Source organism: Oenanthe melanoleuca, chromosome 3 (genome assembly GCF_029582105.1).
Source record: "Oenanthe melanoleuca isolate GR-GAL-2019-014 chromosome 3, OMel1.0, whole genome shotgun sequence".
NCBI classification, from domain to species: Eukaryota; Metazoa; Chordata; class Aves; order Passeriformes; family Muscicapidae; genus Oenanthe; species Oenanthe melanoleuca.
Window position 1 is genome coordinate 22,047,526 of NC_079336.1, and position 13,074 is coordinate 22,060,599.

At 41.3% G+C, this 13,074-nt stretch overlaps 1 protein-coding gene across 1 annotated transcript in view; it reads left to right on the forward strand.

The window, feature by feature from the left end:
• The first annotated feature begins 6,140 nt into the window (after positions 1 to 6,140).
• Positions 6,141 to 13,074, forward strand: part of AGPAT5 (1-acylglycerol-3-phosphate O-acyltransferase 5) — a 52,864-nt gene continuing 45,930 nt past the window's right edge. Inside the window, exon 1 of the mRNA XM_056488353.1 lies at positions 6,141 to 6,642. Coding sequence (XP_056344328.1) covers positions 6,424 to 6,642 — 219 coding nt within the window. The 5' untranslated portion in view covers positions 6,141 to 6,423. The remainder of the gene's footprint in view (positions 6,643 to 13,074) is intronic.

Sequence of the window (13,074 nt, forward strand, 5' to 3'; positions counted from 1 at the left end):
AAAACAATAGCACACATCTACTTTTTTTTGCAAAGTCAATAAAGAAACCATTAAAGAATATCAGGCTCAAGACCAGTCTTTGAGGAACTCTGATTTCACACTAGTTTCTCTTTTCTCTTTGGCCAGTTCCTCACCTTGCTTACAGTTCTAATGCTGATCTTCAAGTTCTTCACATTAATTACTAATTTTCCATTTGGCACTGTATCAAATCCTTTAGAGAATATGATAACTCTTATTGCAATTTTTCACTTATCTTACTAAAGAACATAAAAATGCAATTCACATTTTATCCTCTTTTACAGCAATTTTAGTCTGTTTGGTACTTTTTTCTGTCAAAAATAGATTTTTAAGTCCTGTGAAGTCAGACTGAAAGACTATCTAGAATTCTCTTCCTAAATATAGCATGGATTAATAGAATTGAAACCTTGCAAGATGCAGAATCAATGTTATCTGTTTTCTTCATGCACACAGCACATTTTGCCTATTCTCAGTGGACCATGAAAGCACTTCTGGTAGATGAGCAGTAATTTTAAGTCAATAAATTCCTCCATTCAGACATTTCAAGTAGGTTAATATGAAAAGAATACAATTTTATATTGCCCAAGGTAGAACTGGATAATTTGCATTTACTCTGGATTATATTAGCAATCCCTCTTGTACCAGTGGGACATCTCCCCTCAGGCCCCTTTGGAATAAGAACATAATTTCTGCAGGCTGTGATGTTGATTCCCAGCTCTGTTTCTAACTTCTCTCCAGAACTCTGAACAGAATTATTACATCTGCAGGGAGGAGCTAGATGTATCTCAAAAACAGTAAATCTACAGCATATTATGTCCTCACTTTTACAGTCCACAGCGTATATGGGAGATTGTCCTTCCTTAGGGTACTTCCAGGATGGCTTGCATATCTTCTATTAAGTCATTGACTGTTTTATGTCTCAGATTATTCCTTTGGAGGGACTCGTTTTGCTGATGCTGGATATATTACTCAGACATTATTACCCTTTTTCCTTGGTGTTACAATGTCAGATAAGGACATCACCTTCCCTTTACAGGGTAAGGGTATCACCTACTCTTTACAGGAAGAAGGAGTAGAAAAAGATCAGACAACTACTTCTAGCCATGATCTCACACCAGTGTCTCATCTGCAGGCAAATAGCTTGAGCAGTTTCCAGTGCTGTGAGACTGGAAACTGTGACAAAATTATTGTGGGAGGCAGCAAAAGGACTAACTAACTGCTGTGTCACTCTTCCTTCTACATAGTTTACTGCTTTTAAGCAGAGGGCTGTACTTTGTCTTATGCAACGTACCAGCATTAAAGCAAAACACTCCTGCTCTGAAAAGTTCAATAGAGAAGGATAACTTTGTTTTGCAAAAAAATTCTGTTACTTCATAATACAATGTCTTTCTGTTGGGAACAATACCCTATTTAGAAAAAAAAGGTGTGAAAGTGCAGCTCCAGGGAACTGGAGGTGGACTGCCCCAGAGCTGTGAGCAATGGGAGTCCCTGCACAGCAGGCTGGCCCACAGCTGTGGACACTGAGAGCTCCAGCTATCAAGGAAGAATGAGCCTGGAAGCCCTGAGAGCCACAGCTCCCAGCACTTCCCAGATCTCTGCCAAGGATCCAGGTCAGCAAGCTGTCAGGAAGCTGAGTAGGGCTCTCATTGAAACACTAGATTTTGATGAGTCAGCAAATGCTCAATTAAAAACATGTCAGACTTTTTCCAACCAGCTCTACTGACAATCTAAACAAATAAAGGGTGTGGGGAGGAAATATTATCCTTATTTTACACTAAGGGTACTGAGTCACAGATACATAATGTCAGGTCTGCAGTCCTGAGGAAAACTTCAATTTCATGCCATCCCTTGATCACAAGAGTCTCTTTAAACTTAATCTGCCATTACAATTGTGAGATAAGTATTACTTTAATTTTATAAATGGGAAACCAAAATAACTTGTACAACAGCAGATGTGCTTGAACCCAGTATTCCTAAAGCTGCAGAACTTCAGTAGCAAGCCTACCTGTTTCTTTTGTGGACAAGGTACACAGATAAGATTCAGTCAAACAGATAACTTTGCAGCAATGGTATAAATTCCTGCAGAAAAATACCCCTGTGCCACTTCTTATACTGAAGCCATACTGCCCATGCAAAGATGTTGGTTTACTATGATTAAAACCCTTGTAGGTGGTTGTGGATAGTATAGAACTAATACTTTAGATAGAAGGAGGCAACTTATTTTTCCCTAAACACTCCTATGTACAGTTCAACCAGTATTCCTAGCTCTGCAAAACACAAGCAGGTATATCTGTGTCTAGGCACATCACATTAATTCTCTTCCCATGTCTTTCATGATCCCAGGTTTCTCAGACTTCTCTATATAAATATTAACTCTTCCTTCAGCTGGTTTTCCACTGTGAACACAGTCTTAATTTTAGGGAAGAACTGTAGCATTACCTGGTATGAAAGTCCATTTTTTATTAGTAGATTTTAATTTCAAATTTCAAAGAGCTTGTCTTTGTTGTCTTGCCCCTGCTTATTTTAAAACTGAGAGCTGAAATTTCCTAAACTGCATTCTTTTAGGGAATATAGCTATAGAAAACCTTCTGTTCTGCTATGCTGTTCATAATCCTTTGAATTCTTACCACTTTTGTCCTTAGAGTGGGGATTTGTTTGATAAGGTCATAAGTAGCATTTGAGCTATGGACACAACTTCTCCTCTGACTGTGAAAATGGGCTCAAATTTGGCAAAGCCACAAATCTGCATAACTGCATAACACAGAACTCGAGTTTACCAGCTACAATGCACAAATCCTGGCTCACTGAACAGGCTGTATGGATGCTGTCCTTCCTGAGAGACAGCATGCTTTGAACCCTTCAGGCCATCCAAGGACCAGATGGGGGGACTACAGTACCTTATTTCTGCCATTCTCTCAGTGCTGTCCCTGCCTGCACCCAAGTGCCACAGAAGCAGAGGCCACCCAAGGTACATACAAAGGGACTGAGAGCTTTACCAAACAAGGGGGGAAAGGCCGAGCCAGAACTGCTGGTCTAGGGTGATGTTGTGGCTGAGAGTTATTGAGGAAAGACTGGACTGAGACCAAGTAGGCAGGAAGTAAAAATTAGAATTGCTCTGGCAAAGAGAATTTGACATAAAGAAGAGTGGATAACAGGATTAGGAGCTCTCAGGGGAAATTAAGAGCAAACCAGGATTCACTAGGAAAAAAAAGAGATGGACATTGTGTGAGAAATGTGAATGGGATGCACAGAGTCATGGGAGTAGAATTAGCTAGGCTTGCCTGGGAAGGAGATTGGAAAAAAATATGTAGAGAAGCTGAGAACCAAAAGATGTATTTTGGAAGGGAGACTAAGAGTTTGGTGGGTGAAGACTGGAAACAGAGGAAAGAGAAAATTTGGAGGCAGATGAAAGATGATAGTGATCCAGCTTGATGCAAAAGAGTCTGTGTTCCTGAAAACTGTTTCCTCCACAATCTACAGAGTCTTGAAAATCACCACATCTCTGGTGTCAGCAGATACATTTTAGAACCATTGGAAAAAATGTGCTTCACCTCATTTAGGTTGGGTATTCTTCTCCTAGTTTGGTTTATTAAATTACAACATATTATGCAAGGCAAGTATCAGAGATTCTGCAAGTTATTTTTATGGTTAAAATCTTATGAGTGAACATAATATCTCACATGAAGTTTTGAGATTTATTTTTGTAAAAGAAGAATGACTTGCAAAATGAAACTTTAAAAGTTAGCAAATGCCATGAGTAATCCTGCCTATGCCTGCAAGTGAGAAGCTTGCAACAACAGCTTTCATATGGGGTAAAACTGAGTAAAATTCAGAATGAAAACAGATCGCCTAAAGGGGATGTTATGGAGATCTCTAAAAATCATGAGTGGAATCATCTCTTTAGAAAGAAAGAGGGTTTCTGTGTCTTTTAATATAAGCTCTAAGGTACATGAAATGAAATTACAATGAGGCAGGTTCAAAAACACAAGATTATACTGCTTGTCACAAACTGCAGTGGGGCTAAAAACCAATACAGGTAAAGGGAAAAACGGGTAAACATATGCAGACTAAATCTGTTGGTGAATTAGACCTGGCTCCAGACCCTGAACCACAAAGGCGGGTTTAGAGAAAGCAGGGAGAGCCTGGGAGAAACTTGCCCCATCCTTACTAGTTCTGTATCTGCCATTCTTTCTGACTTGTAGAGGCAAAAAGTATAACCAAATCCATAAGAAGGAATCTCCTGGGAGGCAGAGAAGAACTGAAACCTGCCTCAATTACAGGTACTTTTCACTATCAGATTAACATCTGATTTTTTTTCCCCAAAGCCTGGTGAGCTTGGCCACTTTAGGACTAACCTAACACAAGAATAATCAGGTTCATATCAAATAATTTTGATCACACAAAACAGACTGAGCACCTTTCACATGGCTCACCAATGCTTTTCCCCAAAAATTTCAGACTCATTATTTTAAATGTCAAGGTTGCTCTATAGAAGAAAATAAAAACAGGTTTGAAGTCTTAATATCTGAACTGGAGATCTAATTGCCTTAAATTGGGTGATTTTTCTTCTTACAGTTGAAAGTAAAATGCCCAGGAAGCAATTTGCTTAAAGGAAGTATAATTGGGGCCTATGCTTTCATAAGACAAGAAATGACAAATAGTAGAGAATATCAGAACATTCTTCTTATTCTGCCTTTGTGGTCTATAATGTGTATTCAGTATTCAAATTCCTGTGGCACAATTCAGAGGGATCTACAGTAAAAAGCATCTATGATTCAAGAAAAGCAAGGACTTGGTGGCAGCGTCCCAGATCTAATCACTGTGGTATATTCATTTCTTGAATGGAAAAGTTTGAGTTTCATTCCGTTGCAGATATTACAACCCCATATTACAACATCATACTGATATAATTACACTAGTAAATTAAGCCCTAAGCCCAAGTACAAGGACTCTGTACTTTTTATGTAAATAAAATGGTATCTATGTCAGATAACATATACTCTACAAAGAGAGAAAGTACATTAAAACAACCTGCAGAAAATATCCAGTTTTGAAAAAGAGAAACAAAGTGTGTGAACGTGGGCATGTGTGTGTGGTATGGGATGGTAAAAGATTAAGAATGCTAAAAAATAAAATTCAAACAGTAACGAAATGAAAACATGTAAAATACAGCAAAGAAAATACGGGCAGTCTTTGCAATATGGGAGAAAAGCATTCAAAGGAATAAAATAAAACATTCTAAAACTGGTAAAGACATGTCTTTTTATACCTAAGACTAATGAACTGAAGGATGCCATTTTCAACACACACTAAAAACCTGCTAGCGCGAGGTCACCAACAGCAAAGGACAAAGCTTGTCCCAGTTAAAACCTGGCAAAGGATCTTAGCAGAAGGTAGTGCGCATCCACTTTTTTCGAAACAAGATCTCCACAAGCTTCAGGATAAATCGAAATTTTTTAAGACTAGGAATAAATACTCCACTACAGCCTAGAGCTCAATAAAGAATTTCTTCTGGGGAGGTTATTAGACTGTTTTCTGCAAGACCTCTTGCAATTCCTTCAAAAGCAGCTGGTGCCTCTGCTGCCGCCGGGCTGTGGGCAGAGCTGGGGTCCGGGAAAGAGGAGGCGAGGCAGGCAGCTGCTGGTGCGAGAACGCGCCCAGGCGCAGGCTGGGCACTGAAATGCCTCCCAAAGCCTAAAGCCTGGGCACGGCTGGGCCGGGAGCTGGCAAAGGGAGAGCTGCCATTCCTATAGTGCTCCGCTTCGGACTCACAGGCCCAAAGTGCGGGGGTGGGGAGAGGGACGGGGACTGCCAGGAGAAAGGAGTACATTTTCTTCCGACCTACGCTAGGATACAATTCATCCAAACTAAGCTCATCAGTTATAAACGCGCGCGCCTCGTTTTGCACGGGGCCGAGGAGCCCGGCCCTCGCTGCAGCCGCTGCTGGCTGGGGAGCGATGGGGATGGAGCCGGGCTGGAGCGGGGGATGGGGACGCGGACACGGACAGTGCCGGTGCCACAGCCCAGGCTGCTCGCGGGGCCGGTCCCGGTCCCGGTCCCGATCCCAGTCCCGGCCCGGCCCGGCGCCAGCGCGGCCCCTCCCGCCCGCCCGGAAGCGCCGCGGGCCCGGGGCCGCCTTCCTGCGGCGCGGCTCCGCCTCCGCCGGGCAAGATGGTGGCGGCGGCGGCGCTGCAGGAGCCGTGAGCCGGTGCCCTCTCCTGCTCTCTCTCTCTCTGTCTCTCCCCGTCCCTCCCGGCCGCGGTCGCCGCCGCCGCTGCTGCTTGGCGGCCGCCTGGCGGGTGTGCCCGGCGCGGCGGGCGATGCGGGCGGCGGGGCCGCGGGGCTGTGTGTGAGCTGAGCGTGAGCCCATGTGGGTGTCCCGGTGAGGCCGGGGGCAGCGGGAAGATGCTGCTGTCGCTGGTGCTGCACACCTACTCCATGCGCTACGTGCTGCCCGCCGCCGTCATGATGGGCACGGCGCCCACCTACGTGCTGGCCTGGGGCGCCTGGCGCTTGCTCTCCGCCGTGCTGCCCTCCCGCTTCTACCGCGAGGTGGATGACCGGCTGTACACCATCTACCAGAGCATGGTGCTCTTCTTCTTCGAGAACTACACGGGCGTGCAGGTGAGCCGGCCGGGCCGGATCGGCAGGGCAGGGGGCTCCGGCGGGCCGGGAGCGGCTCTGGGCTCGGGCCGCCCACGGGCAGGTGCGGCCGTGGCCTGTGCCCGGGACCGCAGAGGATCCGCCTCGTTCCGCAGCCGCCGCTGCTCCTCTGGTGATGCTTTTCACGGAGTGTTGGTGTTGTGTTCGTTTTGCAGGTCGGGGAAACGGAAGAGATGCGACACCGGTCGTGCTCTGTCAGCACTTGAATGGCAGCCGCCTTTGCACACTTTGAACCTCTGTGGCCTGTGCTGCACATCTGTAGTATTAAATTGGCAGCAGATGAGAAAGCTGTCGTCAGCTATAATTGTGCATAATACACGTACAAGTTTTTAATAAATAGATTGCTTAATCTCTCAGTTATTACAGATTTTCGGTTTTCGTGCAGTCTGCCTCGTGTCACTCTTTGGCCCTTAAATTTTGTATCGGCCATGGATAGTGATTATTCAGGATCTCATTTTCAGGTTAATAAGTTGGAATTGGAGGCCTCTGTTGTATGATCAGAGAGGTATTTGTATTCAGGTAATAATAACTCACAAAGTGCTTAGTGTTTGAGAGGTTATATATTTGTCTGTAATTTGGAAAGTAGGCAAGGAGACTTTTAATTCTGCATGTAAAAATAATAAATGGCAGGTGCTTCCTGTGCCTAAACGTGACCTTCAAAATTTTTTGAATAGACAGAAGGCTGTTTGAAGTTAGAGTCGGCTCTAGGTGCTTGAGAGTGAAGAATACCAATACGTGCTAACAGATAAAGGAGCTCAGACAAATAAGGTCTTCTTATATTTACAGCTAAGACCTTTTCCCACTCACTAATGAAGCATTTATTTCAGAATCAGGCTTGATCTCCCCTGGTTTCTCCTCTTGAGTGCAGTTGTAGGCCTTGCTTTCATACTGACTCTTGGGAAACCCACAAAGCCAACTCAAGATACAACAGTTGCTGTTTGACATCAGAGTAAATAGAACGAATACAAAGCAAGATCTTCTTTTAGTGGTAGTTTTTGATCTAGCTTGTAATTTATTTAACTTTGTCTTACCTCTTGTCCAAATAAGCTAACTTGTATTGTGCTTGATATATTAGGGAAAAAAAAAAAAAAAAAAAAAAAAAAAAGGAAGATGGAGCAGTAGTTCACAGGTACTTATAGTTTAGTTGCCTTTTGTTTTATGTAGTATCTCTTGTGCAGATACCTTGATGTGTAGTAGCGCACCTTGGTCGTTAACTGCTGAAAGTAGCTGCATAGAAGTTTAACTTAACTTGTCAGAGAATGAGAGCCAAAAATGAATATATAAATTGTAATGGAAAAGCTACCCAAGCTGCCTACAACTTGTATGCAGACAGTAGCAAACACTTAGAATTTTTAAAAATAACTTTTATCCAAAAAATGCTTGTGACATTAAAGAAAAGAAAATGCTAACCAAAAGAAACACAAGGCAGACATCATCTGTTGACCTCTGTTTCATTGTATTGATAAACTTCATACAAACACAAAAATGGTGATGATCAATTACAGGCCACTAGCAGGAGATCAATTAAAATAATATTGAACTGGAGATGCTTTGTCACAGTAAGCAACAGATAATGCTAAGAAATGGTGGAAGAGGAGTCATATATCATAGGATAAATAAAATAATAACCATGACTTGAAGGTAAATAAAAGCTTGGAAAACACAATGTGTAGAGAGATAAGAGCTATAACCCTTAAAATCCATGTGTCGTTTCACTGGAAGATAGTCCCCATTTGTTTAAGGGAGAGAAACAGGGTATTCTTGTGACTGCTGCATGTGTTTTAACTTGAAACTCACAGTGGAAAGTTAACCATGTGCCTGAGTGTGTGAGATTGGGATGGTAACCTGAGAGCTACTGTGGATGGGCTGTCTTAAGGCATGCAATTAGGTGCAGAAGTGTAGCATCTTTAAACTTAATTCCAAGAAACAAGCAAAAATAGTGGCTTCATAAAGGCAGCTATAGGGCTCTACTGTTAAGGCACCATAAGAGCTATGGGAGGGAGGAATTCTGCATCTCTTTAAGGTCCATTAATTTATTCAACCTATTGAAGTGTGTTGGGGTATTTATTTTTGTCACTGGATAAATAGAAGACAACAACTTCATCCATCAGAATACTGGAACTTGTTGTAGTCTCACTCAAGTAGTTAGGACTCTACAGATGCTTAAGTGACTTTTTGTTAGCACTGTTGCTATCTTAGTGTGTTTAAGATGTCTTTTATGTACTGTTTAGCGTTCTTTGGTTTTACACTTAAAGTATGTGTGGTTTTTAAGTGCAAGAACACTGTACCAGTTGTGGGTATTTGAGGTGTCTGATCTTAAAATAATTTGCCAAAATTCCCAGTAATGTGAGTGGGTATTACGATCATAAACATAGATGACTCAAATACTAGTGTATTATGATATTTGTATTCTATTTATTTATCTGCCAAGAGGTGATGTTTCTCTCTGTCTTTTGTTGTTAATCCATTAAGTATCTAAATGTGTCTCCCCCTTACTTGCATGCGCAAGTGTATTTTTCTTCTTTTTTTTTGTTCTTGACTTGGATGTTCTTAGCTAATTCTTTAAAAACAAAAGCTGTAGTTCATGCTAGGAAGGATTTTTATCTTTGTAGCAAACCTCTCTGTTTTGAAATGTATCTAAGGAAGGTGATAACCTGATTTGCTTGATAGAAAATCTTGAAATACTAGTATTTCCCTTTCTCTTAAGTATTTGACATGAGATATAATTGCAGAGCTATAATTGCTGTGAACTCTGGATACTTTAGGTCCTAGAGAGTGGCTCATGAAATAACTGTAGAAGTTTTTTAATTGGTAAGTAAAAAAGTATTTACTTGTAAATACTTTCTCTTTTAAAATTTTGGGTCAGACTCGATTTTTTTCCACTGAAACGATTTTGTTTTACAAAGCCTAAGAGAACTCAAGCTAACTTGGCATCAGTTTAAGTTTTCCAATAATACTAGAATTCATTAATGAATTGCCAAAAATAGTGCTTTTTGCTGACTGTCATGCAAGAGTTGGCAGTAGAAGACTGAAGAACCAGTACTGATAGTACAGAAAGCAGCCACAACATCCCAGTGCTGTGAGGTAAACTTGACAAAGCCAGTGTGACTATATAGTGAAGTCCTATAATGCTGTGTAAATTTGTTAGTGCAATTACAGTTTAGTGGGCATCCATGAATTCTAGTAATAATATTTGAAATTAGTTAATCTGATAATAAAAATGTGTAGATGTGGTATTGGAAAGTGGCACAGAGAGAATGTCCCTGCTTTGGTCCTGTGTTGCATTGCACCTGTGCTGCAGGTAAGATGCAGGTGCCCTACAGCACAGTTGTCTAGGAGGAATATAAACCAGGTGCTTGAACATTGTATGAAATGAGAAGAATTCTATGTAAAGAGTCTCAGAGAGCAAAGGATGTTAGTTTAATCAGTGATGAGCTAAAGCAGTCCCTAGTACAAACAGGTGCAATTCATTCCCTTCGGAAGACTTGCATCTGCATAGTTGGTTTGGCCCCAGGTTTCTGAATCATCAAGTAGCTGATAAATTCTGATTGTGTTACTGCTTTTCTCTTCAGTGTGTCAGGGAAGTCTGGTCTCTTCCATTTCAAACAGACTATAAACAGCTGAATCTTACCATAGAGTGTGAAAACCAGGATAGCTGCAAATAAGCCTGTGATTGGAACGGTTGAAGGGCTGAAAGGACTAGTAATTCAATATGATGAATGCTCTCATCTCTCTCTGACCCTGAGCATCTTATCCCTGTTGCTGTCAGGGTAATGAAATTAATGCCTATTGTGTTTGTGCACATGTTTCAGATGAGATGAGGACTAAATGTTCTTCAACTTTTTTGTTGTAATTGTGTTTGATATTTTGTACTGAATGCTGGTGAAGAAATAATAAATCATCACTCAGACTGCTTCCTAAAGGATCATTTTCATCTGAAAGGTTTCGACAATTGAATGAAATCCATAATTGAATTAATGTGCATGGATTTTGTTCAGTACTTGTGTCAGCTGTGTGCCCTACCCCCACTTCCTGAAGAGTAGAATTTTTTGGAAGCGGTGTTTTTATTAAAGACATTATGAAAGTCTGGTTTTCGTCGTCTTTACAGAGCTCTGGAAAGGCTGTGAGAATCAGCTAATACCTCGGTGTTGTTTAGTAGAGCTAAACAATTATTTTATAAAATACAAGAGATGCTTGTTAAACAGTGTGGTGCGTTTCCTGGATTGATAGTGAAGTTTGGACTTGCTGTGTCTCAATAGGTTTGAAAACTACTTAGGTTTAGAGCAAACTAAGAAAACTTTGTGGGGCAAATGTGTTGCTGATCTCTTGACAATAAAAAGCCTGGGATTTTTTTCCTGTCTTGGCTTTCTAGGAAATGTGTGAGGAGAACTGGATGTCTGAGGTTGGGATGGATGCTTAGTCTTGGAGATGTTGGCAGTGAGTGTTTGTGCTGATCTCTGTTCCCAGGACAGCAGCCTTACCAGACAAGATTATCTTTACTTAATTTTTGCTTTTCGTTTTGAAGCTGTTCAGCTGTCTGGCAAGTAATTTTTGAGGGCCCAAGGTGGCAGTGGGAAGGCAAGAGGCAGTGCAAGTTTGACAGCCAAGTTGCAGCATACAGGGAGGTGCTTTTGGTTGCTGTTGATTGGGTGGTTTGTCATCTCTTAGAAACCTGTTCTTCCCTCTCTGCACCGGGGGAGGCATCATAACCAGGCTGCATCATGGCAGGGTGAAGGTTTGGCTTCTGACTGCTTCCTCTTGGCAGGTGTGAGTGACAGGGTTTGGCTTTTCTATAGATGAGGACCCATTTCCCAGGCAAATGACATAACCAGAAAGTCCAAAGGAAACATAACTTTTCACCCTTCTTCCATTCTGTTTGGAAGGAAAGTGCTGGCAGTTGCATTTTGCCCATGAGCCTGGGTGCATAAACCTGCACTTGAGTTTCCTGAGCTCTCCCCACTGTGTGGCAGCTCAGGGGTGGGAGGACACTGGAATGGTGTGGGAGTTGAGTGGGAAGGTGCAGAGCTGCCATCAAGGCAAACCTCTAAGCACAGGTTGGAGCAGAGCAGCCTTGAGGGCTTGAGCTTTCCTCAGTCCTGTAGCTTGCAGCAGTAACCCCAGTTAGTACCTGCTTACGTTGCTGCTTTGTGAAACAGTGTTAGCTATTACAAGGCATGTTAAGACGTAAAAATAATCATACTTGTAATTTAATTGTGATGGTACAAATAATGAAGTGAAGGTCTTGGGGGAGTGATAGAAATTTGGGAACTGGTGCAATGCAAAGACTGAAAAGAAACTAGGAGAAGGTAATGAAGTGTATCACGTTTGTGTGGTAGACTTTTGAAAGATGCCCAGTGAAATTTTTCTGTCTCCATTGAGAGGGTTTACCCTGCTCCATTTCATTAGAGATTTCAGTGTACAGCTGTCTCCAGGCTTATATGTCTTTTGTAGTATACAGCTAAGTTTTTTGTGTTATTAGAACAGAAATAAGTGATACCTGCTCAGCCCGAGAGATACAACTTTCAAATTGAGATGTATGCTTAATTTTAGACTCTTACATTCAACTGTGGTATGAGGCAGCAAAAATAGATAGATTAGGTATGTTAACTTTGTGCTCTTTCTGTCTTAGGTATTGCAAACCAGATATTTGCATATATCTTAATTTTTATTCTGTGCCTTTGACTGTAGATCTGAAGGTGAAAGTGATGTCCTTCAGGACTCTTGTCCTACAGTGTACCATCTAGAGTTCCAGTCTACTGCAGACCTGGCTTTGGGGCAATGTGGGAAGAGTTTATAATGGAGAGGTTCCACATTCAGTGTGGTCCTGATCATCCTCCCCTTATTGCCTGATATATGAAAAATAAAATAAATAAATAAAACCCGAGGTCTTGTTAGCATTCTTAAAATCAAGTATCAGCTACCTGAGCCAAAACTGCTGTTTGGGTTCATAAATTAGCAACTTTGTGTGGAGATTTGCCTAGTATATGTTTTCTAAATGGCAAGTCACAACTGAATCTGAATTTTATATCAGGCTTGTCTGTTGCAGTCCACAATTTAAAAAATGTATGTTTACATTTTTAGGTTAGCTGCATGTACTTACAAAAATATTAGAAAGTGTGTGTCAGGTAGGAAAAGCTAAGGAGTCAAATGACAAGTTTGAATGCTCTTACAAATTCTAATTCCAACTATTTGACCAGTAAGTTTTCAAGTCTCATGGTTTATTTTTAAAATTTTCTATTTCTTTCTATTTCTTTAAAATTTTCTCTTTTTTTCTTAAAATTTTCTATTTTCTATTTCTTTCTATTACTTTAATATCTTAAGATTTTTGGTATATGGATTTTTCAATACAATTTGTCCTGACTTAGCATAATTTGTTACATTTGAAAATAAAAG